Source organism: Cylas formicarius, unplaced genomic scaffold, assembly GCF_029955315.1.
Source record: "Cylas formicarius isolate icCylForm1 unplaced genomic scaffold, icCylForm1.1 PGA_scaffold_6__28_contigs__length_40554024, whole genome shotgun sequence".
NCBI lineage: Eukaryota > Metazoa > Arthropoda > Insecta > Coleoptera > Brentidae > Cylas > Cylas formicarius.
Window position 1 is genome coordinate 30,469,015 of NW_026844347.1, and position 26,324 is coordinate 30,495,338.

At 34.5% G+C, this 26,324-nt stretch overlaps 3 protein-coding genes and 1 pseudogene across 3 annotated transcripts; all 4 read right to left on the minus strand.

Moving 5' to 3' along the window:
• Positions 1-1,046: 1,046 nt before the first annotated feature.
• On the minus strand, positions 1,047-3,452 carry LOC132703273 (uncharacterized). Its single transcript, XM_060672425.1, has 2 exons — positions 3,391-3,452; positions 1,047-2,949 (listed from the first exon to the last, which is right to left on the minus strand). The coding sequence occupies exon 2, from the start codon at positions 2,945-2,947 to the stop codon at positions 1,334-1,336; it is 1,614 nt and encodes a 537-aa protein (XP_060528408.1). The 5' UTR covers positions 2,948-2,949; positions 3,391-3,452; the 3' UTR covers positions 1,047-1,333.
• A 5,988-nt stretch (positions 3,453-9,440) lies between these two features.
• On the minus strand, positions 9,441-11,217 carry LOC132703191 (heat shock cognate 71 kDa protein-like; annotated as a pseudogene).
• Positions 11,218-13,442: 2,225 nt separating this feature from the next.
• On the minus strand, positions 13,443-21,559 carry LOC132703346 (uncharacterized). Its single transcript, XM_060672532.1, has 12 exons — positions 21,276-21,559; positions 20,040-20,278; positions 18,919-19,118; positions 18,675-18,864; positions 18,333-18,497; positions 18,062-18,262; positions 17,802-17,921; positions 17,639-17,749; positions 17,478-17,588; positions 17,260-17,392; positions 14,044-14,297; positions 13,443-13,771 (listed from the first exon to the last, which is right to left on the minus strand). The coding sequence occupies exons 1-12, from the start codon at positions 21,533-21,535 to the stop codon at positions 13,536-13,538; spliced, it is 2,220 nt and encodes a 739-aa protein (XP_060528515.1). The 5' UTR covers positions 21,536-21,559; the 3' UTR covers positions 13,443-13,535.
• Positions 21,560-24,239: 2,680 nt separating this feature from the next.
• LOC132703521 (glycoprotein-N-acetylgalactosamine 3-beta-galactosyltransferase 1-like) lies at positions 24,240-25,856 on the minus strand. Its single transcript, XM_060672837.1, has 4 exons — positions 24,913-25,856; positions 24,685-24,854; positions 24,518-24,631; positions 24,240-24,461 (listed from the first exon to the last, which is right to left on the minus strand). The coding sequence occupies exons 1-4, from the start codon at positions 25,601-25,603 to the stop codon at positions 24,315-24,317; spliced, it is 1,122 nt and encodes a 373-aa protein (XP_060528820.1). The 5' UTR covers positions 25,604-25,856; the 3' UTR covers positions 24,240-24,314.
• Between the last annotated feature and the right edge of the window lie 468 nt (positions 25,857-26,324).

Here is a 26,324-nt window from a genome sequence, read left to right on the forward strand (position 1 = left end):
TAAGGGCACTCTATTATCTAATTATTAACGTTAATCGGATTTTTTATTGTATAGGAATTTCTGGATCTCATGTATTTCTATTTTTTTACGTCTTCTATTTCCAGTATTGTTATATGTGATACGAGTATCAATAAACTCGTCTTATTTTATTATTTAATGTTATTAAGCTTAATATCCAAGAATATTAAATGGTGATGAGCATTGAAATGGCCAAAAAGCAATCCTCGTCAAAAATAACTGCTAAATTGTTTGTTTTAATAAGATATAGCTCATTAATTGGATACTGGGTGTCTGATGTCTGGTTGTGGTGGTATTTAGTTCTCGAAATAGGATTTCACTCCGCCTATTTTTTAGTTATCAATATAAGAACCGAAGGTGTCGGGAGAGTTTAAACGACAGTGAAATTAAACCAGAAGTTCAGGTTAAGAACTTTAATGAAAAGTAAGCACGGTACAGAGAATACAAATAAACAAAATGGATAAACGAAAAGAGAATCAAAAAGTACTAAGTGCAACCTTACGTACTTCTAAATGTAAATCGGGACTCGGCGAATTCTCCGGCGCGGGGCGGGCAAGGCTGTTGCCATGGTTACGGACAGACCGCATTCCCTATTCCCTAGATCGAGAGTCAGCAAAACTTTTTTCTAATAGTAGGCAATACGAACGTCAATATGAAGTATATGGCCAACGCAAGTATCCATCGCCATAACCAACTCTTTTCGAATTAACGATTGCACGATTTCAATCGATATCTCGAACTTTGTAAGAATAACGATTTCTAAACTTCAACATCTTTTTGAGCGACAGTTTGCTAAAGCATATTTGGCGATATATCATTATTTTAAACAGTGCTTTTTTGAGCATAATATGCTAATTAAATATTCATCTATTAATTTATTTATACCGATTTATTTATTTTTCAAGCTAAAACTAAATTTTAATATGATGTTTTATATAATTTATAAACACGAATTTAATAAAATCCATATAAAATTCTTTGTTATTAGCACAAACAAACAATTTCATAGCAAAAATCCGAATGTGGGAATTAGCAAATATTAATTCCTAAAGGTAAGGAGAAAGAGGGCGCAGAGAATTTGCATTTCTCAACTCAAGATGATCATACTATTCTTCCAAGTGATATCAGCGACCGATATATGCACAGTCACAGTTTAAATTACAATTAAAATGTACTTTGAATTTTATGAAAGAATTTTTAGCACTAAGAGTGACGCAAGCCCAAAAAGTAACTCCCACAGACACTCCTTGATTCATGTGAAGTGCAAAAATTAGTTAAAGTTTATTAATGTTATATTGAATACCAGTTTTAAAAGTTATTCGCCCAAATTTCTGACAATTTCTTTGATAGAGTTCATAAAAAGTATATTTTCACGTTGCAGCTCATCTTTTTGCGTATATTTGATAGTTTTGCAAATTTGAAGAAAATTATTACATTGTTCTTCAACAAAACTTCTATCGCCCTCCGATGGAATTTTATTTAAGTTATAAATAATGCGATTTGCTCTGCGCCGAACCTCCCATTTGTACCACATAAAGTCCTCGAATTGTTCGTCATTTTCTTTATGAACTTCAGCATCTCTTAAAGTTTGTTTTTTCTGACTTTCGCAAAGTCGAAGCTCACTCAGAGTGACAACCAACTTATTACTATTGCCGGTCATAGTTTCTTGACTTGTGACTTCCAATATCCCATCTTCGTCTAAATGAAAAGTGGTTTCGAATTTAACGTCACCAGCCTTCCCGGGAGGTAAATTGTTAACAACGAAAGATCCAAGCAGATTATTAAATTGACAATTTTTTCTTTCTCCTTTGAAAATATCAGTTAATACAGTATTTTGGTCGTTACGCGTGCTAACGCTGTCAATTGTGCCGCTTGCAGGCAATGGAGTATTTTTCTTTATGGCCACTGACATTAAACCCTCAAGGGACTCACCGATCGACAAAGGCGTAACTTCGGTTATTCGGTATTTTTCTAATTCCTGTAATTTTTCTTTTAAAATGGCCGCCTGTACTGCGGATCCAAGCGCTACTGCCTCGTCCGGATTTAGATCAGTCTTTAATTCCTGCTCGTTAAAATATAATTTCAACATGTCACGGATCTTTGGTATTCTGGTCGATCCACCTACCAACACAACTTCATTTATATCTTTTTTTAAGACACCTGTATTTGTCAAACAGAGTTCCACCAGACCCACAGCTCTTTGGAACAAATCTGTCGCCATCTTTTGAAAACTGTCTCGCGATATTTCCAAGTCGTAACTACCTCGACTATCAGCGATACCGTACATCGGAATAGAATAAAACTGTTTCATCGATAACTTTGTCTTAAGTTTATTGCAAGCCTTTGATAATCTTCGCATATCTCTATCATTGATAGTTGTAATTCCAAGAGTGTTTTTTATATCTAATTGAAAATGATCCGTCAAAATGTTATCGAGATATCTCCCCCCTAAGAAGGTATCACCCTCTATACCTCGTACTTCAAAAATTTTAGAATCCACGTCAACAACGGAGACATCTAGTGTTCCGCCGCCAAAATCGAATACCAAAAGTGTTGAGCTTGTGTCTCTATCCGATGTGTAATGAATAGCAGCAGCTACTGGCTCAGTGATCAACTTTAAAACTGTGAACCCGGCCATTTCTGCTGCAGCCTTGGTAGCTTTCCTTTGTGCGTTGCTGAAATGTGCCGGAATTGAAATCACAGCCTCCGTAATTTCAGTTCCGAGGTATTCGTTGGCTGATTCTCTTAAATATTTCAGTATTTCCGAGCATACTTGCACTGGGGTTTTGGTGACTACCAATCCATCATGTTTTAACTGAATTTCGGCGTTATCGCCTTCGCCTGGTACAATTTTGAATCGGATGTTATTGGATTTCATAAGTTCATGTATGTATATGTCGCTGTATTTTCTACCAATGATCCTCTTCATATCTGCAAGTAAAGTAGATTTATCAATTTATTGATGAATTTCGAGAGGCAAAAGTTACATCGCATTTAGTGAAATTATACCATAGATTATTACCATAAAAAACACATAAAAATCATCTTAAATTGTTAGTTGTCCAAAGGATGCCTGAATGACCTATTTATTACTGATATATCTTTGTAGCACCTACCTGTAGGATATATTATACTTTTAAAATAGTCGCGATGCAGTTGGATCAGTATTCATAACTGTTTGCTTATGGAGTCATTTTACTTAATTTATACTACAAATAAACGTTTCCTTCTCTATCTGTTAGAGTTCATAATGACGAGCATACAAAATATATTTCCAATTATATTATCTTGTCAAAATAAGGGCTAGTATTCAGCTCGACATGCAAACTTAGTTTAGTTCATATTACCTCATTAAATAAAGCTTCAACTCACCAAAGAGAAAATTGCTAATACTTGTAGGTGGTCGATCATCAGCAGTCGTTCCGACAGATACATCCAATGTTTCGGGTTCATAAAATACAAGAGATGGCGTTAAGCGTCCTCCTTCCTTGTTTGGAATGATTTCCGCCTTTCCATTTCTGTAGACTGCGGCACAAGAAAACGTAGTCCCAAGATCGATTCCTATAGCGGGTCGAGAACTCATAACTTTTTACAAACGCGTTCTGCAATTAATTTTATAAACTATTTCATAAATTCGCAAATTATCTAAGTGACTAATTACATCAAACTTTGAAATATTATTTGAACGGTGCAGCGTTCGTGATAAGACTGGAGCATAATGAAATTGCAGGTAAAAGACGATGACGATATCTAATTGATAAAATGGGGGAAGTAAACTGATTAGATTACAAAATTAAGGATTATATTAACAAATTGCAAGTGAATTTCTCGATAGGCAAAAAAAATCTTCCCAAATATTATTTAAAGGGTGTGAAATAAAACAACTTACTATTTTGTACCATACTAATATAGACATATACAGTAGCAAAAAAGTAGTCATACAAATTTCAACATAATCATTCACACAATCCATTTAATTCCTAATATAGAAATTCAACTGTAAATTTCCTGTTTTCCCACAGGAAATCTTATACATCTTTTAATTGGTGAGGTAGGTATATATTTCGTTAAAGGTGCATCGTTATACAGTATTACTAGATTCGATTTAAGTGAAGTGTTGCTCCAATTATACAGTTATTAGCAAAAACTTTGTTCATAAGTTCAACTCAGAGAACGTAAGTGTGTTGAGATACATTTTTTTATCGTCCAACGTCAAATTTATTGAATTAAACACCAAAATATCAAAATGTTAAACTATTTTGTCCTCCCCTACAAATACATTGAAACCCTTCAATACGGACACTTCTATTGGGCAGACACTCCTTTAACCGGACGCTCCATTAAACGGACGAGGACAACACTGTTCTGAATTAAAAAAAAAATACCTCTCTTAAACGGACGCGAACCTCCAATAACAGGACAACGCCATGCTAAAATATCGGGGAATTATCTTTTTCCTAATCCTATAGGGGAATTACCTTTTTCATTTTTCATATCACATCGTATTATTCATTACGCCGTGACTTGCACTTTAATTTTGCAAGCAAATGCCGTAAGTGGATTCCACAATTTTTTAAAGAGTACCTACTAAAAAACTGCTTACCTTGCGAGAAAAAATGGAAATTGTAAGGTTTCGGAAAAGGAAAATTTGTCAGCTCGCAGAAAAATGTAAAATCGGGAAAACTCAAGCGGCCGAAACTGTGAAAAATAAATACAGCATTCGTGTACGGTGGGAGTCGGGAAGCAAAATTGACCAAAAAAGAAATTTTTGTAAAAACTGTGTGTTTTGATTTGTTTTCTCCGTTGTGAGGTTAACACATTCCAATATCGGGCCAAGGCTCAAGAAATAGCCGAAAAACTTAATGTTCGAAATTTTAATGGATGGCTGGAAAAGTGCGATAAATTTTAAGTGTATCAACGGAGAATCAGCAGATATGGGTCAAGAAGACGTAAATCAGTTTAAAGATAAGTTGCCCACACAGCTCCTCGGATATCGGCCACACGATGTTTACAATGTCTTTCGAGTCTTACCTAAACTTTGAAATCCGAAAAATCTAGTCATGGAAAGCATGGCAGGACAAGAAAAAGATTTGCTCGTGATTGGAAAGGCTGCTCGACCTAGGGCATTAAAATTAAAAAATTACCGGCAATATAGAAATTTAACAAGAATACATGGATAACTCGAGACATTATGAATGAGTGGTTGTTACAATTTGATTGAAAAATGGCCCTACAAACTCGAAAAATTTTATTAATCTTGGATAAAGCAGCATCGCACCCCCGTGAGGCAAAATTACAAAACATAAAAATTATCTTCTTGCCTCCGAATAAGACATCAGTATGTCAACCTCTAGATCAAGGTATCATACAGAATGTTAAATTCTATTATCGTGGACTCATACTGAAGCACATTTTATCAAAGATGGATCAAGTAATATCCGCGACAGATTTAGCAAAGTCTGTTAATATTTTAAAAGCACTTTATTTGATTAAGTCAGTCTGGAATAAAATTGTTTCAACAAAGCTGGTTTCCGAAAAAATAATGATTTTTCTACATCAATGCAATGGGCTCCAGAAGATAATATCCCATTATCTACGATACTTGAAATGGAACCATGTGTTAGAGAAATGAACATAACGCAAGAAGCTCTTGGAATCTACATTGGAATCGACAATATTACAGCAACTGAGGAGACTAATTTATGCAATGAAGATGCAATTGAAAACATGAAAGAACCTGAACCGGAAGAAGACAGCGGTCAAGAATATGATAATGGGGAACCTAGCACAATGAACATCTATAATGAAGGCTTAAAGTTTTTGCTAAAGAGATCATGTTCAGTCGAGTCTGTTAAAGCAAAAAACAATAAATATGCGTCAGACTAATATTTTTGAGTTTGTAAATAAATAATTAAAGTTCATTAACCTACATTTTTTTCTACAGTTTTTTGTTTGTTTTTAAAGAAATAAACGTAATATATATTTGCGAAACTTGTTTCGACTAGGATAGATGACGTCACTACTCGCCCTGAATTTAGTTAGTTATTGCTTCGTTCTGTTTTTTTGCATCAATAAGTTTGATATACGAAACTTTAGTCGCAAGTGTCACAAGGGAAGCAAGTGTAAGTTTTTCAACGTACTGGATATCATACTTTTCCAACAATCGCCGCATTTTTGCAAAACGCTAAGTGACGTGATGAAGATACGGGTTCGACTGTACAACATTATGCCTTCAAATTAAGGAAAATATTGAGAAGAGAAGAAGAGAAAAGAATTCTGATAAATTGAATATGATGTGTGTTTGTTTAAAAGCATTGCTAAGTATGTGTCCGAACCTGAGTAAGCCGTTTGATAACGCTTAATTATCAATAATGAGTATAGATACCATATAATACCACCACTACAACCCAAGTATCATTTGAATATCACTTATTAAATCTCTAAAACGACTGAAAAATTAATCAACATAGCCATAGTTATTGTTCTCGAACGAATAAGGAAAGACACAATATCATAGTTTGTCAACAGATCTGGAAACCACCAAATTAAATTCCCAAGTTGATAGTTATTTTTTGGTTGGTTGGTAGTTCGATTGTTCGAAAATTATTAACCCAACAATTGATTTAATAGAATCTTGCTGGTCATGCTTTAATGGCATATAACTTCTAATATCCCATCTTCGTCCAAATGAAAAGTAGTTTTGAATTTAACGTCACCGGCTCTTCCAGGAGGTAGATTATTAATAACGAACGATTTAAGCAAATAATTAAACTGACAATTTTTTCTTTCTCCTTTGAAAATATCGACTGATACAGTTCCCTGTTCATTATTTATCTCTTAATTGTGCCCCTTGCAGGCAGTGGGATGTTTTTCTTTATGACAACTGACAAATAGGAGTCAAGCAATTGACCTATTTAAAAAAGCATAACTTTTTCAATTCATATAACTCTTCTTGTAAAGCGGCTTAATCTGAAGTTGAAATTAGTGTTTAATTCCTTATTGTTGCAATATAGTTTGAAAATGTCAGGGAGTTTTGGTATTCTTGTCGAACCACCCCCCAACACAACTTCTTTTATATCTTCTTTTGAAATACCTGTACTTTCCAAACACATTTCTACAATATACGCAGCTCTCCAAAGCAGACCCATCGTTAAATTTTCAAAATTTCCTAGCGATATCACCAAATCAGAGCCGGTTGCATTCCCAGAGTTGAGTTGAGATAAGTTGATAACTTTACTTTAGGTTGATTGCAATCCTTTGTTAATCTTCGAATATCTCTGTCATTAATCGTTATTATTCTAAACATTGACATGGTGGATGCCAGTCATAACTGCCTGTAGCTAAACAAAGAATGTATTTTATTTTTCAAAAAATCCATTGGTCATTGAAAACGCATAAAAGCGCGTCTGCGTAGGCGTATGAATTCTAATACCAATGAAAGTTGCCAATATTTTTTTTTAAGCGCATTGCCGGAGTGAAACATCGCCTATTAAGGATATAATTGCGACTTCACGTTAGCTTATCTTATCTAGAAGTACAGGCGAACTCAAAAAATGCATTTTCAGGAACACGTATGTTAGAAAAGTCCACGAGGCACCAGTTAATAGCAGATTCGGACACAGGGTATCGGAAATTACCTTCTCTAAACTGGTTCGAATTTCGATTTCAGTTTACCAAAGTTTTCTCGTAATGTCGTTTTACATAAAGCTGAAAAATGTTCAACAAACGAAAAAGAAAATTGCTCATGATTGTGGGTGATCGATTATCGGCAGTAGTTCCAACAGATACATCCAATGTTTCAGAGTGAAATGGCCTTAAACGCCCTCCTTCTTTGGAATGATTTCAGACATCTCTGTAGACTGATACATTAGAAAACGTAGTGCCAAGATCTATTCCTATAGCAAATCGGGAACTCATCGCTGTTTGAAAGTGCTTTCTGAAATTATTTGTGGGACCAATATTATATCAGTACCTGAAACTCCAAATAATTAAAAAGATTATATTAAAATAGATTCCGGGAATATTAAGAAAACTTCTATACTAAAACCAATAAGAAAACTAGATATAGCAGAAATTTTCACTTTATTCTCTTTATTGTTACATTATAACTATACGACGTAATAGCACAGAAAGCTAAATATATTAAGGGCTCATCTATGTATGGGATGGAAGGAATTGCGTCCACAATAAATACGTTTAAATGTTTTTTTTTCTTATTCGCGATTGGCTTTCTTCCTTGGCAGTACACGGCACGCGAGAAAGCGAGAATTGAAGTGCTCTAGTAGAGTAAGTACCTACCAAAATTTAAGTTTAAGTTGGTGGTCGTTGCAATATTTTCTTAACCAAGATCGGCCGTATACATCCTACCCACATGCACAAAAACGAAAAACTCAACTATTTTGTTACAGTTCATTTATCTCCCCAAAGAGAGCTTTCAACGACTAAGTAGTTCTTATGCTCTATTACAAATATGGCTGCTAATCGTTCATCAATCCGACAGTTTTCAGTTGTGAGACAGTATTATGTCAAAATATGTCTAGATTCCTTGAATTTTTAGAGAAAAGCAAATTAAGTGTGTAGAGATCGTTACTTAGAAAGAAAATAGTGCAAAATGGAGATTAGTGTTTTAGATTCAAAAACCGATGCGTATGGTTCATATGTGAGCTAATTTTATTTTATAATATAGAAATGTTCTTTAAACGTGTAATGTGAATTGTATCGGTCTACGTTTTATTTTGTTTTCTAAGATTTGAGATCAACTAGTCCCAATCTAGGTAAATTTAATATTTCAATTGCTATGTAAAAATTTCGTCTGGGAAAAAAATAATGTGCCACTTTTAAAATATATCAAAGCGTACACATAAATTTGTAATTAAAATTTTAGGCCAAAAGAGTTACACACCGCTTCTCATATTTTACTTCTCATATTAATGTTACTATTAACATACTCAAATACTATTGCAAACTGTTAGCTGTTAAGGGATCAACTCTGGAACCCCCAATTAAAAGTTGGTTCGAGAGTAATAAAATTAATCACTAAAATTTCCAACAATTGATTGAATAGAGTCAATAAAAAGTTCATGTTCGGATGGAATATCGTCAATGTCGTAGAGAATCCCATTTGCTTGGTGTCGCACGGCAGATTTATACCGAATAAATTCTTCGAACTTATCATCCACTTCTTTATATATCTGCGCATCGGTCAATATTTTCTTTCTTTTATTTTGACAAAGTCGAAGCTGATCCAGAGTCACAACCAGCTGATTATTATTACCGGTAATTACAAAATGCTTCCGTGCACTCGTGGTAATGCAGTTAATTGTGCCACTTGCAGGCAATGGAGTATTTTTCTTAATCGCAACTGACATGAAACCGCCAAGGGACTGACCGATCGACAAAGGCGTAACTTCGGTTATTCGGTATTATTCCAATTCCTGTAATTTTTCCTTTAAAATGGCCGTCTGTACCGCGGTACCAAGCGCAACCGCTTCGTCAGGATTTAAGTCAGTTTTTAGTTCCTTATCTTCAAAATATAATTTCAACATGTCACGAACCTTTGGTATTTTGGTCGATCCACCTACCAATACGACTTCATTTACATCTTTTTTGAAGAGACCTGTACTTGCCAAACAAAATTCCACCAGACCCATAGCTCTTTGAAACAAATCTACCGCCAAATTTTCAAAATTGTCTCGCGACATCTGCAAATCGTAACTGCCTCGACTACCAGCAATACCGTACATCGGAATGGAATAGGACTCTTTCATGGACAACTTTGCCTTAAGTTTATTGCAAGACTTTGACAATCTTTTCATATCTCTATCATTCATTGTTTCAATTCTGAGAGAGTTTTTTATATCTAATTGAAAATGCTTTATCAAAATGTTATCAAAATCTTGACCTCCTAAAAATGTATCACCCTCAATTCCTCGTACTTCAAAAGTTTTAGCATTGACGTCAACAATAGACACATCTAGAGTTCCGCCGCCAAAATCAAACACCAAGAGTGTTCATCGCGTGTCTCTATCCGATGTATAATGAATAGCAGCAGCTACTGGTTCCGCGATCAACTTTAAAACGTTGAATCCGGCCATTTCGGCGGCAGCTTTGGTAGCTTTCCTCTGTGCGTTGCTGAAATGTGCCGGAATTGAAATCGCAGCATCCGTAATTTCAGTTCCTAGATATTCGTTAGCTGATTCTCTTAAATGTTTCAGAATTTCCGATCACACTTGCTCGGGAGTTTTCGTAACGATCAATCCACCATGTTTTAATTGAATCACGACATCGTCTCCTTCTCATGGACCAATTTAGTAGCGCACATTGTTGGATTTGATTAGTTCCTGTATGTATATGTCGTTGTACTTTTTGCCAATAATCCTCTTCATATCTGCACAGAGAAACCAATTAAAACGCGTTATCGAAAACAGTTCAAATGAATTTTCAATGTATTTGCATCCCAAATGACAGATTGAGAACAATAACATTATAATGACACCCGCCAAGGACATAATGGAGGCATTTTGAACAAAAGTGTATGGCATAGCGGGATTTAAAATACACAAATCAGATATTAAGTTTGCAACGTGGGTAAAAAGATGTATCAAATGTGAGTTTTCGATTTTCAATTAATTTGTCAGCATTTTGGGGAAGAAAAATTTGAGTTGTTACGAATGTGTTTCGATGCATTTTGAATTTTTTGTAACTCTTCTATAAATCAGCGAAAAATGATAAACCTTCAAAAAATTATAGTTGTCATTAAATAGAGAAATTATTTCTGTTTCTTGCGTTTAATAATTGCAAACTCCGAGAGCGAATAGTTGATGTGTTTTAAAAGTTCGCCAGCACGTCATTTAATGGGCGTAGACAGGTTCTCTTTGTGAAATGACAGTTCTTGTAACAACTACTTATGTTTCAGCAGTTCCGAGAAACCACCTAGCTCTAATAGGATGAAAAGTCTTTCTTATATCTACTCAATATTCTTCAAGCTCCAAAACACTATGAAACACTTTTAAGCACAATCAAAATTTTTCTGAGATTCACTCAGTTGTTACGTTCCCAAGGTATCGGGATCGTAAAATACAAGCGACGGCGTTAAACGCCTTCCTTGTTTGGAATCATTTCCGCCTTTCCATTTCTGTAGACTGCCACACAAGAAAACGTGGTTCCAAGATCGATTCCTATAGCAGGATGGGAACTCATAGTGCCTGTTAGAATTGTTTTGGTAAGCTGTTTTACAGATTCGTGGTTGCGTTTAACCAGGTAGATCATTAATATAAACTTTTAAGTAAGATAATAATGAACTCGGCGTAAATCCCCGCTTTTGAGCGGCTACAACATTATCTAAAATGAGTAAACGAAGCAATCAAAGTACTTGATGAGAGGCTTAATGAAACTGCAGGTGAAAAACCATCGAAGTAAATTGATTAGATTACAACTTAAAAATTTAAGCGATAAACTTTTAAGTGAAATCATCAATAATCCAGATAAAGTGCGATGCATTTTACGCTACTTTCAATAGAACTGTTTTTTCGGAAAGTCAGGAGCCGTCGCGAAGAGTATTATTCAATAAATTATACGTGAAATTACTTCCGTTAGTAAAAAGCATCGGAACGTTTGAATATATCTAAAACTGCCAAAGCTGGAACCATAAAATTCAATATCTGGAGGTTTTTGAACAGGCAAAGTTCAAGATATTTATAACTCTGTTAACGTTTCACTGATAGACTTCTAAAGTTTCCTATATTCAAAAACCTCCAAAATTCCATTTAAGCTAACAAAATTACAACGTGTAATGTAAAAGTGGTGAATCTGACAACATTGCTGCTATCCTTTTTGAATTCTGTATGCTCAAAAATCCTTTGTCCATCCAGCTTTGGTAGTTTTAGATATATTTGTACTCCGAATTATACTCATTTTAAATGACGTCATATTTGTTTATCTTTGTTTAATATATTCCAAATAGCGGTGACAACCAAGAAAAAAAAAATGAATGTCAGATAATTATTCATTTTTTATTTACCTATATTGTGAAAAAGTTCTTCCAGTCAAACACAATGATTTGTCAACTTTTAGAAATTTCTCTCAAAAAGTTTTAAATAATGCCGAGAAAAAGATAAAACAGGTATGTGGGTTCTAAATTGCAATATTTATTTTAACCAGTTGGTATGGTCTGTTCATAGATATAAGAAAGTGACCAATTGCTTTTGAATGGGATTATCCAAGGGTGGTTATTAACATACAATGCACCAAGAATATTACTTAAAGTTTCGGAGTTTAAATTCAGGTAAAATGGTCCGTAATAGAAAATAATTATTCAAAAAATCTAAGGCATACAGTTTTAAGGCTTCCTTCCACCTTACTACTGTATATTTAATCCCATTGAACATGATTGGCACCAACTGAAATCTGCCACCGAAGATTTTAACATCCCTCCACAAAGTTGGGCAAATTCTGTTAAAAATATAGAAGAAGCGGAACAATCGTGTATCCATATTGCAAATAATACCGATAGTGATACTGATATATTATGTGAATAATTTTAAGTAATTTAAGTAGGTAATAAAAATAGTTTGTAATTTTATTTTAGATTTAACCATTAATTCATACATAAATAAATAAACATTGTTTAGTATTTTTCCTAACAAAACCCCAAATAATTAAATTCTAAGCAAAGTACTTACCTGTTATTAATTAATTTAATTAAATTAAGACAATTCAAGGAACGTTTCCTTAATATCCCCAAGGTAACATTATCATATATGTCAGCACCGTATACTGACAATGTCACTCTTAATCGTCAACCAGTAGTTTGTGACAATCAGCGAACATACGTTTTTGGTAACCAGCATTACCGATTGCTATTGTTTTGGCTATAAGCATTGCTATACTTTTTACCAGCCCGGTATGTCATATCCTAGTGAAAGATACAATGTAAGTTTCCAATGACAACTATCTTCGTGTGGATGCGCGTTTCGCTAAGCCGGAATACGTAAAATACGAGAAACGTGAAGATTCAAGTATTATCTTAAGTTAATTAAGGGTGTGTCTAATAATATGTTATCATTCGCTTTTGAAAGCATAAGATAATAAAGCGTGGTGGTAAGGTCTCCTGCAAAATTTTCAAAATCACCCCTTATATGCAGAACATTTGGATGAGAGGATGCAATATACTGGAAATTCAAAAACTTAATTTACCTTTTTTGAAAACTTTCCACTGTGCTATGAATAGATCAGTTTTAGAATAGAATTAGTTTAAAAATGATACTTTTAATTAAAAAACAATTCAATTTATTAATTTAGTTGAATTATATATATTATTCATATAATAACAGGGAGAAAGCATATAAGTAATAACGATCCAATTACACGTAATATCGATTGATTTTGCCTATTGGGTTAGATCAAGAACAAAAAAAGATAACAGAAACGATTTCACAAACTTTAATAGTTAATTATACAAAAACAATTGACACTATACTTAGAAAATAATATTACTGAACATTTACTATTACCAACTTTTATAAGGAACTTATATCGTCAGTTGAAAAACTCCTTGGTATTTTTCCTATTTCGAATGAATCCAAAAAATATCCCATCAAATTTTCTTCGGAAAAACTAAAAAAATTGCTGGCCTTCCTGGATGTATTCGGCTTGAACTTAGTGACGTTGCGCCAAGACAATCCCAAGTCGTCAAAAAATCTAGTTGGAAAACATGTTACCGAAATATCCAAGGTGTTTTGCATGTCCATTGCTCCTAAAATAATTCAAGTAACCTTGTATTGACATAATGTTTAAGATTGCCAGATATAATTGATTGCAATTTTGATTTTCAGCTAGTCCAAGGACGGACCAATGAAACATCCTAAGGAGAAAGTGATAGGAAAAAATACTCGAAATTGGTAAAATTGTTGAGACACAAATCAGAAATGTACTAAATACAATATACAAAAATTTTAGAAAATGATTGCTTATCGTTTATCGCAATAACACTATCGCTAGTTTTTAAATGTTATGAAAAGAACTTACGCCCCGAAGTAGATGGTCGAACAACTTCTGAACTGTCGATGTCTCGAAATTGAAATGTCACGTGACTAGGCCCAGCAACATTTTCGTACGCGGGGGGCGGAGATTCCGGAACGCTCGTAGGCGTTGTTTGACAACTCTTGGACGCACTTACAACGGAGGTTCTTCTTTCCGTATCGACTGTACCGGCACGTAATAAAGTCGATGTTTTGGATGCCTCTGATGTCTGACTTTTTTTGGATGATATACTGTTCGATCTACATCAAAATAAGAAGGACTAATAAAAATATCACTGCTGAATTTAAAGTAAAAGTGTATTTTAGTTAGTATTAGTATTTATTCTGCTGTATTTCAAAGAAACTGTGAAATCCTGTTTCTGTTGTTAGCCCTTTGGCGTGGACTCGATTGATCACGAAAATTTAGACAACCCAACAATTTGAATTGTGAGCTTATAAATTTAATTGTTGTTGCTAGCACAACAACACAATCTCCATATTTATACAGGGTAAAACATGGTAAAATAATGGTACTAAGTCAAGTAACAAAAATTCGAAATCGTAATATATATATATATATATATATATATATATATATATATATATATATATATATATATATATATATATATATATATATATATATATATATATATATATATATATATATATATATATATATATATATATATATATATATATATATATATATATATATATATATATATATATATATATATATATATATATATATATATATATATATATATATATATATATATATATATATATATATATATATATATATATATATATATATATATATATATATATATATATATATATATATATATATATATATATATATATATATATATATATATATATATATATATATATATATATATATATATATATATATATATATATATATATATATATATATATATATATATATATATATATATATATATATATTACACACTTCGAACACTCGTGTTCGTGTTCGAAGTGTTTTCGGAGCGCGAGCATTGAAGATGCCAAGTGAGATTTTGGCGAAACGTCTGCAGGATTCCAGTCGGAGTTCAACGAGCGAACGGCTGATATCCCGGAATATAGTGTCATCACATTTTTCCATCCGTGAATCAATACGTGAGAATATATATATATATATATATATATATATATATATATATATATATATATATATATATATATATATAGCTTGTCAATTTTTTTTTTAATTTTATTTTTAACGCAGTGGGTTTCATTCTCAACAGAATAAGCTGGCATTTTACACACAACTGTGATCTAGTAAAAGTCATCGTTACAAAATAAAAGTGTTTCGGAAGTCTGCCAGTAAAGGGCACTTTACCTAGAATATTTATTTTATTTTCCCTGTATTTTATTTATTTACACCGATATTGCAAAATAAAGCAGATTGCCTTAAGCAGGATCCTCAGAAATTGTTACTCTTCTTTTTAAGTAGATATGTGTTTTCATTTAGCCACAAATCCACTTTTTTATTCTCGACTCGAATTTTACCAATAAATATGATTTTACCTAACATTATTTAATCAAATTTGGAAAAGTTATAGTCATAATCCGTTAAAAGTTATTTTCCATTACAAGAACTTATTATCCAACTGCTACCCATCAGGAATATTCAAATACTAAATATCGCGATATGCATTTTTGCTACGGAAGAGCAAATGGAAATGCAGATCAAGCCCGCCAGCTTTATATCGCGTCTTATCCCAATGGAAACGTTCTACCTGCTAAGACATTCATCATCATACCCAGAAGACTGATTCATTCAAACCTGAATAAAGGGAGACCAGGGTATAAAAGAACCGCTGCAAGAGAAGAAGGAATATTTCAAAATGTGGTCAACGACAAAAGAAATTTGCTGCTCAGGAAAGAATTGCTTGATCTACAGTTTGAAGGCATTTAAAGTCTTTGTTGCGAAATCACTAGAAATCGGTTAGTTAGGTTAGGCGTATTTTTTGTGTTCGAAAGCATTTTTAAAAATGTAAGGGGTGTTTTTTTTTCGATGTATAGAACTTTAAGTTGCAATAAAACAACGATGGATTATTCGATTGACATGAATTTTATTTATCCGAAAAATAATCTTGTGGCATTACATTTTAAATATGATTTCTGGCATATGACCGCCACGGCTGGCGCGGATGTAGTCCAATCTGCCTTTTGTGACCATATATCGGCAATAACACGGCGAATGTTGTCTTCCAAATGGTCAAGCGTTTGTGGCTTATCCGCATAGACCAATGACTTTACATAGCGGTGTTAAATCACAAGATCTTGGAGGTCAATTCACAGGTTCAAAACGTGAAATTCGGAGGTCACCAAACATGTCTTTCAATAAATCGATTGTGTCACGAGCTGTGTGACATGTTGCGTCGTCTTGTTGAAACCACATCTCCTGGACATCACGGTTATTCAATTCAGGAATGAAAGAGTTAGTAATCATAGCTCTATACCGATCATCATTGACTATAACGTTCTGGCTATGATCTTTTTTGAAGAAGTACGGACCAATGATTCCACCAGCCCGTAAAGCGCACCAAACAGTCAGTTTTTCTGGATGTAACGGTGTTTCGACATACACTGAGAATACATCACTTGACAGCTGTTAAATCGGTCGCCATCTTGAACAGTAATGCCCACTTAAAGTTCTATACATCGAAAAAAAAAGCACCCTATACAAGAAAATGTTTAGAAATGAAGGGTGGGCATTTTAAAAATGATTTGTATACTGTTTAATTGCCGATTATTATTAATACCACTAATATAATTAATAATAATTAATTATTAATACTAATCAATAACGCTGTTCTGTTTTGCAATATCAGTCAAAATAAATAAAAAACAGGGAAAATAAAAAAAAATGTTCCAGGTAAAGTGCAATCTAGTGACAGATTTCTGAAGCACTTTTATTTTGTAACGATGACTTTTACTAAATCAGGACTGTTGAGAAAAATTCGTTAAAAATAAAATTAAAAAAAACGAATATTGACAAGCTGTAACTCCGAAAATATTACGATTTCGAATTTTTCTTACGTGACCATTATTTTGCCAAGTTGAATCTTTCCTCCAAGTTTCCGAACTCAATTTTCGAACACTCTGTATAATATAAGGTACAATCGCAATCAATTTGCGAGCTGGAATATACTAAGATATTTCCAAAATAGGAGATACTTGCTTTTTATTTTGCCAGTGAGCGCTGCTCACTTTTTTGAGATATTTTAAAACGTCCGTATATTCAGGGGGCGGTTCGTAATCGGGGGGATCATCGGGAGTTATTATTTCTTCCTCAAATTCAACCACGCCTTCTTCTGTAACGATTAAAAAATTTATACAGACTTAAACCATAGATGACGCTCTATATGGTGCTGCAGATCAACACTGACAAATACCTACCCAAAATGGCGTGAATAGTTTCAATATGGTCGTGAATTTGCCTCTGGTGACGAGCCCGGACGTTGACTCTGTACAACAACAGCGCCATTGCAATTATAATTCCCATTAATCCTGAAAGAGTTAGTAGAAACGAAGTTGTATATTTGTGTTTAATATGTTACCAAATGTACACACGATAAACACGAATGTGGCGGTCGACAAATCAGAATAGCCATCGGTCATAGGAAAAAGAAAATTCGGAATATTGGAGTATTGTCTACGATCTCTGGGATCTAGAAAACGATACATTGGGATGCGCAATATCTAGATTAAACCAATAATCACCTTGGGAACATTCGGTTGGTTCGTCGCTGTTATCACCACAATTATCAAATCCGTCACAGTTTAGCAATCTGGATATGCACTTTAGGTTGTGACATAGAAAATCTAGTCCAGAGAAACACTCTAAAAAGATATTTGGGTTACTACTAATAGTTTGATCTACTGGCAAAAAACACTAATTATTATACGATGACTGATGAAACTAAAGACACTAAGCACATTCCAATCAGCAGCAACAGGAACGTCGCGATTAAACATTTCACCTTTAGAATTAAAAGCAGCGTATACAATGGTAAGTTTGGACTGTAGCTTAAATAGTCCGCGCAAGGAAATGTAAAATCCCTCTCTTATCGGCACCACATGCTCTTTTCGTTTGGCAACACTGTGAAACGGATATCTCAAAACCTCAACAGGGGACTCCGTCGAGGTAATACCTGGTCGCACAATAAGCTCTGTTGCGCCAGCTAAAAAACGCTTCGTTAATTGTTGATCTCCATGCATTAATATGAAAAAATCCGTTTTCAAGTTACTTGCCGAAATTGGTAAAGTTTACCACTTTGATGTACAAATGGGTTTTTCTAAATAGATAATTCACAGGCGGTTTTACGATCCAAACGCAGTCAAAAAAAATCTCGGACTCTTCTACCGTATTCATCATATTTATTGCACCACCGAGATTGTTAACGTATCCTCCACAAGCTGAAACCCAGATATCATTTTATCGTGCGATATACCAACGAGTGTTTGGAAAAATTAACAGGCTGAAAAAAAATTATGTGCGCAGGAGTTTTTTTAATTGCCAAACAAAAAGTATCAATTTCTTACGAATTTTGCCAATTAAGGGTATTTGTAAATTGATTTATCTGCATAGGTTACCAGTATTTGCTTTGATGACTCCGTCACCAATATTTTCCAAGATGAATGAATATGTAGCTTTAAAACCAATATTTGATGCCCCATTAGCGTAGAACTTCATCGTTAAGTTGGGACCCGTTGTAATTACGATGGGCGGTCTAAAAATGTTTCCCGTGGTCACATACATCCTTTGGCCATTCCAATCGAAGAACTGAAATTTAATCGGTAGAGTGGATCGTTAGGGGAATGCAGCGAAAACACTTACTTCCACTATCGACGACTGGGCTACCAAAAAGTCGGTAAATATTAAACGTATACGACACTGCTCTTTGGAATGGCACGCAATAACGTACTCCACACTCAAATCCTTGGGATAGAGATGAGGGAAAAAGGGAGAGGTTACTATTTGACTGTTGTTGTTGGCTTGTCCGTGCTTCGGATAGCCGTCATATTTGATTGCATTTTCTAAAAAAATGTACCCGTTCATTGATTAAGTTCCGCGTAAACACTAACCAAAACTAAAAATTTTCTCAATTATACAGAATGGGTTAAGTGGTAGTTATCATCAGACTCCAAGGGAGTGCTAAGTGATAGTGGTTAACGCTATTCGTTTGAACGCTTAATTTTACAAAGCAAAACCAAAGGAAGAAGGGGAACTGTAGAAGCTTGCGCTATATTAGATAGCTATAATATATGACCGTACGCAAAATGTCGCTTTGCGGTACTTGCAGCTACTCCCGCTGCTTGGCCGCGGATTGGGAGCCTAATAAACCGCTTATAGTATCCTGACATTTGTCAGCTCGCTGGAAACGTCTCACGTCACTCAGTGAATGCATAAAAGTACTGAGAGTGAATTCGTGCTTTGATAAAAATGATTCTGCAAAAAATTTACTGTACTTTGTTTCTCAAGTCGTGGCTTGGAAGTAACCGGATGTTTTTAGTTTTCGTAGAACGCTTTTGGTATTTTGACGTTAGTTTTGCATGTTCACTCAATGCATGTGCTTATTTTGCTATTTTAGAGTAGGGAATAAAAAAATAATTTAGGTATCTTTGACAGTGTGAAATAAACAGAACACAAGCAAGCATACTACAGTTCAGACAAAATAGACTTTTAATCGTTTTTAGTGACTTTGGTGCTTCGTAGTTTAGTTTTGTTAAAGAGAGTACTCAGGCAATATTCAAAATTTGAATAATGAAATTTTCTATCACACAATCTTATATAGACAAAAATCCGCTCGAAGTTAGCTGCAGTAATTAAAAACAAGTGTTTCTATTTAGCAACTTTTAGTTTGCATATTGGCTGCAAAACGTAGTTAAATTTAGCACAAGCAACATCATTAAATGTTTAATTGGCTAGAACTAAGTTACGCAAATAAGGACACTAACTTGTTGAGTGAAATTCTAAAGTGAAAGCATGCCCATAGTTACTGTGAAAAAAAAACGTCACAGCCACAGATCTCGTGCGACTGGTATAGTCCAAACTCGATATATTGTTTTGAATGAATCTCCCACAAAACTGCTCTCCAGATGCGTCCTCAAACGGTGGTTCGTGTATGAGGACATAGTCGCAACCGCAGTTGTCAAAAACTCGGGACGTGCCGCAATTTCTAGACGTGTTTAAAAAACTGAAAAAAAAAAACTATACAACATAGCAAACATTTACTACATATTTGGCAATTTTATAAACAAAACGCAATATTCATGTATCAGGACCAGTTGCAGAAAAACGGTAGTACTTTTATAATCGCCACCAAGGACCCGAATGCTACCAAATTGACAATAACGGATTCTCTTGCTCTCTTCTTTTCGGCAATCGGATCTTTTGGAGAATCACCTCCTCCAATCTGTAATCGTCGCATAATAATATTGAACAGGATAGGCAAATCTAGAAAATATTTTTTGACGTCTGTGTGTGACGTGACGTGACATGTGTGTGTGTGTGTGTGTGTGTGTGTGTGTGTGTGTGTGTCACAGAACACAATAAGTAAAGTACCTTCTACATTTCGAAGAATAAAATATTAGAAAGTTTAATAGAAGCATTGTCCGGAAATTAGAAACTTTACTGCAAATGTTATTCTAGAAGAATTTGTGAAATGCTTTGGTTATTGTGAAATCAACTCCCAGTGTTTAATTGGAATATTAATTTTTGATAGGTTGATAGATTGGACAGATACATAGAAAGAAATATAAAAAACAATGAGCAGACTTTCAGCATCTATATTTGAAACAAACTATTGGCATGTTAATTGAACTAAAAAAAATAGTTATTATTACTATTATTTTCCCTATTATTATTATTGCCCTTATTTACCCTGCGGTATCTAGAAAAATCGGATCCTTCATCAATCAAGATATTTGTTTCTCAATTCTCGAGTCAACAACTTGAAATTTTTAAAATAACCTAGCTCTAACCTATAGGTTTCAAAATAGAAGAATTTTAACCAAAGTTCATTGCTAAATTTCAAGTAGCTAGCAAAAAAATGGCCATAATAATGGAAACAAATTAATTTTTAACATCATTCTCCGCGTTGGTACTTAAATACTTAAATAATAAAATTAAAAAAAAATCACTTTACCCTCGATTACTGACACGGACGAAAACGAAACTGTTAAATAAGATACCTGAACTTAAGCTGAATTATACAGGACGGGCAAGTAATTAATTCGACACTGCATCTTCCTTGCGATCCATCACCGAACCTCAAGTTGGACGGCAAATAATTTTCGAAACTAGCCGCCAAAATTTCGGAGTTTCCGTATTCAGCAAAAAGCCTCCTGCCATTATTCTGTCCGCAGATATCCAGAACAGTATTTTTCCCGCCATGAATTGCCGAAAAACCGCTAATTAAAACAAACAACGTGGGCGGAACTTTGAAATACATTAAATCGGATTCGGTGTAAACACGAACTAAATGCGCAACGTTTCGAGCTTAACTGAAACGTCACACTTAAGTGAGAAGAAGCTTCGCAAGCGTTCTAATCCTATTTGCAACGGACGGCATAAATACCATCTACACAAATTCTATGGAAGGAAATCGTAGAATATTATGCAGTTAAATAAAGCATCAAACCATCTAAAAATAACTTCGGTGGTTGCTTTGTTTTTTCACATTTTAATTCGATTTCAACCAGCTTTCTCCAGTACATATTATCTGCGTGTTTATAAAGTTTCCTACTCAACACTCTAAAATGCTCAACCATGCACTGATTATTGAGTCACTTTGGAGGTTCCAGGTACTTTAAGACACGTCTTGGGAGGGATCGGATATTTTATGACTTTTGACATTTGCTTCTTCTGATGGGTACATTTGTGGTCGAGTCCGTGGACTCGGTGCTGGACTCTAGGAATGAGGAAAGTTCAATCATCAACTTAAATTCCACCAAGTACGATACTTCGATGGTAAATTGACACGGAATAAAAAATGAGAATATTCCAGCAAGGCTTGGCTGCTGCTCCTTCTTACTCCTAAATATAAGAGACACACTGTCAGTTGACATTGAAAAACGTGTTTGTTTTGGATTGTTTCTATCTATTGTCTGCTATGGTCTTGTACACTGGGGTTCAGCGACAGGGCTGAATCGAGTTTTTAGAGCCCAAAAGCGCACGCGCACGCGAGAACATTGTGTGTCGTCATTATTGCGCACTTTTGCTATATGTTAGACAAAGTTCGTCAAATTTTCAAAACAGATCATATATGCATAATTGCAGTACGCATAACAGTAACGTAGTAGAGGGCCCATTTTCCAGATTATCTAGTGGATCAAAACTCTATTATCATACAATGAATCTCCTTGGATGCTTCAATGAGAATGATGGTCTCTCAAAGTTTAAACATATTGTTAAAAGTTTTCGTATTGAGTGTTATTTTAATGTTAGCGATTTTTCTTCGTTCTTGTACTCTATAGCTTAAATAAACTTACTTACAATAGTTTAACGAATAAGGAATCTTTATAAGACCCTTTGCATAATGCCATTAAAAATAATTGTGATAATAATATATTAAACTTTCTAGTGCCAAAATTTACACTCAAAGGAGTTTTGGCAGCATGTGTTGACTGTAATGACTGATAATAGAAGACGAAAAACCATAAGCCGGCAACAATTAGGGAGCAGACGATTATATGAGTACTAGGAGCTTAATTTATTGAGTCCAAGAAACCATCCACTACCTATATACGAGGTACTGTATTTCCTCACTCTTGTATTTCGTAACTTGTAGTAGTAATTATTTGGACTTAATTTTTATACAAACAAATGGAGGACAAATTGTACAGGGTGGCCGTAATTGGAATGTTTTAACAGGATACGCCTATTTTTGAAATCGATTTTTAAGAAATAATCTGACATTTGATAAATTTTCTCAAATAACAAAGTTATCGGCAATTTTTAAACTAAAGTTTTCGGTTGGTTGTGAAAGCATCAATATACATGTAAGTCAATTTGTACATAAATTAGAAGATCGGCATTTTTTGAGTTTTCAAAATATATTTAAAAACCAGTGTTGTTTGTTAAAAAAGTTACGTTTATAACCACTACTGCACCACAACTTTATTTTTATTTGTGGTGCATTGGTATTATTGGTATTGGTATTAAAGGGGGGCGCCCTCGCGGGCGTCCAAGCACTTAGGCCACCGGATGGGCCCGTTGTGCCCCCAGGCCGCTCTAGAGGGCGTCCAGAATGCCGCCCCTCCTGTAGAAGGTCAGCAACTCCTTTAGCCCAATACCGTGCACTGAGTCCGGATCGATCAGGCCCGTTCCGAAGACTCCCAATCTTGCCCATGTCAAGGCAGGGCACTCGGTGAGTAGATGATACGGGGTCTCCTCCCCTTCCATGCACCACCTACACTCCGGGTCGTCTCCAATGCCTAGCAAGCAGAGATGCCTCCTAAGCCTGCAATGTCCTGTGTAGGCCCCTGTTAGTGCTCTACACTCCCTCCTGGTCAGTCTAAGCAGCTCCCTGGTCCGAGGAAGGGCGGGCCCATCCATCATAAGCCTCGCCTGCCTCATTCCCGGAGCAACTCTCCAGCCCCCCGCGGCCCGGTCTCTCGCCCAGGCTTCGAGAGCTCCCCGCCTCACACACGGGGCGATCCCCATATTTGTGGTGCAGTAGTAGTTATAAACGTAAGTTTGTTGATCTTCCACCACAGGTTCCAGTCTCCCCGAGTGTTGTTTGTTATCACAAGCGTGGCAACAGTGACGAAAAATGAATGCCATTTATACATAAAAAATGCAATACTGCAATATAGTTTTTAGGACTAATACAGATAAATTGAAAAAATATATTGATATTATTTTATTAGACAACTAGCCGAAACACCGCATTAGTCTGTTTTCATTTCGGCTACTAATAAATTTCAAAGTTTAAGGTACTGATTTATAGAGAAAAAATAAATCACATTGAACTGGACGCTTAATACCTAGGTATTAAATTTTGTTTAAACATATTGTAAAAATACTTTAATATAAAATGGATTCAGAAAATGAATCCCTTTTAAAAAACGTTTCTAAATTACCACAACAGTACACTGATAGATAAATCATTAATAAAAAAACGTTAATTGTAAAAAATATATATTATATGTCTCTCCTAACAAAAGTTTTCATAAAAAAACTACCAAACTATAAGATATGTTTAAAAAAAAACTAGGCTAATACATTATTCAGTCATAATCAGAGAATTGTTCCTTTTTCATATTTCTGGCGAAGGAGCTAGGATCGTTAACAACGCCTTCCCACAAATTGTAGTATTCCTGGGCAGTTACATTCTCCCTTTGAACGCCCTGACGATTCAAAAATTGTTTCCAAACCTAAAAGAGTAGGTTGACGTAACATTCACATTACTTCTTTTAATTAAATTACATACTAAATCTTCAGGTTCCAGCTTCGAAGACGGACTGTTCCCAAATTTACCGCTAGAAAATATCTGCAGTTTGTACAATAAATAGTAAAAAGTATACATTCTAGATCCATCAATTACCTAAAATAGATAACAGAAATATATAAACTCAATACAAAACAAAACACACAGACCTGGAATGATATTGTCTTTCTACTGCAACATCTGACAGGAAAAACACTTGATTTATAATAACTTTCATCTGGAATAAAACTGTGGTACCAGCTATATGGGTAAAATGTAGTTAATCCTTTTTCATCTGATGTGTCAATTGGAGTTATGTTTAATGCACCTAAGTGCTTGCCTACAAAAAGGCTAGTTTTTAACATTATCTTATAAAACATTATCAATTAAATCGACACCTAATGTGAAATCTTCTTTGTTCAATTGGGTACTTGCACTGCAACCATGTTTTCCCATACTATTGGCAAATATTTTCAGTGCTCTAAGATTTAACGAATAACCTGCTTGCCCCGTGTTGTAAATATTGGTCCACAACTTTACTGCATGTCCTAAGTAATAAGGTTTTTTTGTAGTTAGAGAGGCGACAAAATATCTAAAGTTTTCCATCACGATAAAGGTGTTACAGTTCACAACAACCACCCAATCAAAATTGTGTTTTATACCATTTAGCACATTACACAATAAAAACCATGGTGCTTGTTCTTTTCTCCTCTTTATAGGCATTGGTCTGCTACTATTATAGAGGTATATGGGCATAATTTGTTGGCATCCTCGGGCCCACGTATCTGTACTAGCAATAAGGTTAGCTTCATTTTTCACTAATATAATGCAAAACACAGATATTTTCTCCTTCAATAATTCAGATTCCAGATAAAAACTTGAATTTGTATACCTTAAGCGATCCCATCCAATAGGCTTTCTTCTTAAACCTTGCCTTTCAAACCATTTATCATAGCGACTTTCTATATACTGTTTAACGCCAAAATTGGTAAAAGATTTGAATTCGTAACATTTCTTAAATAATAATGCTAGAACTGCACCTAGCAAAATGCCGGATACAAACGCAAATCTTGAATAAAAATGGGCCATGCCAGTTTCAGTGGCATTCTGAAAAAATCTGTATAACTTTCACATCGTTTGCAATTTGTATAGGTTATGTGTAGTGACAGGTCAGTGACCACCGGATTTGCCAAATTTCCGGACATTTAACTATTATACAATATCTGGATCTTTCTCAACATCCGTTTTATTATCCAAAATGCAGAAAACAATGAAAAATCTAAATTTGGTCTTAAGAGAACCACAGTAAATTCGAACAAGAATACAATGCAAAACTACCTAACGGTTTAAATTTATTATTAGAAAAATTGTATGCCACTTGGCAACCCTGAGACCTTTAAAAAAATGAAACATTCTTCTTGTAACTCACTACCTGCCCGCCAGGGTGCCAGGAAATTCTAAATACGCCCTGTTGTCAGATTAAAATTTAGTGTTCTAGAAGGGCAAAACAAAATAAATTAATTACCATTAAGTTCCATAAAGCCAGCTGTATGCAATGAGATTCTTGACATCAACTTTCCTTAAATATGTAGTTTTTAAATCAAAATTGTACAAAAAACTGGCTCCTGAAAGAGTACATTTTGTTTAAATATAACCAAAATTAGTTTGATTATCCAATACATTATTTCATTTTCTGGCTTTTATATAAAAAGTTTTCAATGGTTCAAGTTAAATGGTTTAATTATAACACCTATACAATATCCGACTGATTATGAAATAAGTAATTAATGTTATAAACAGAAATTTTTGC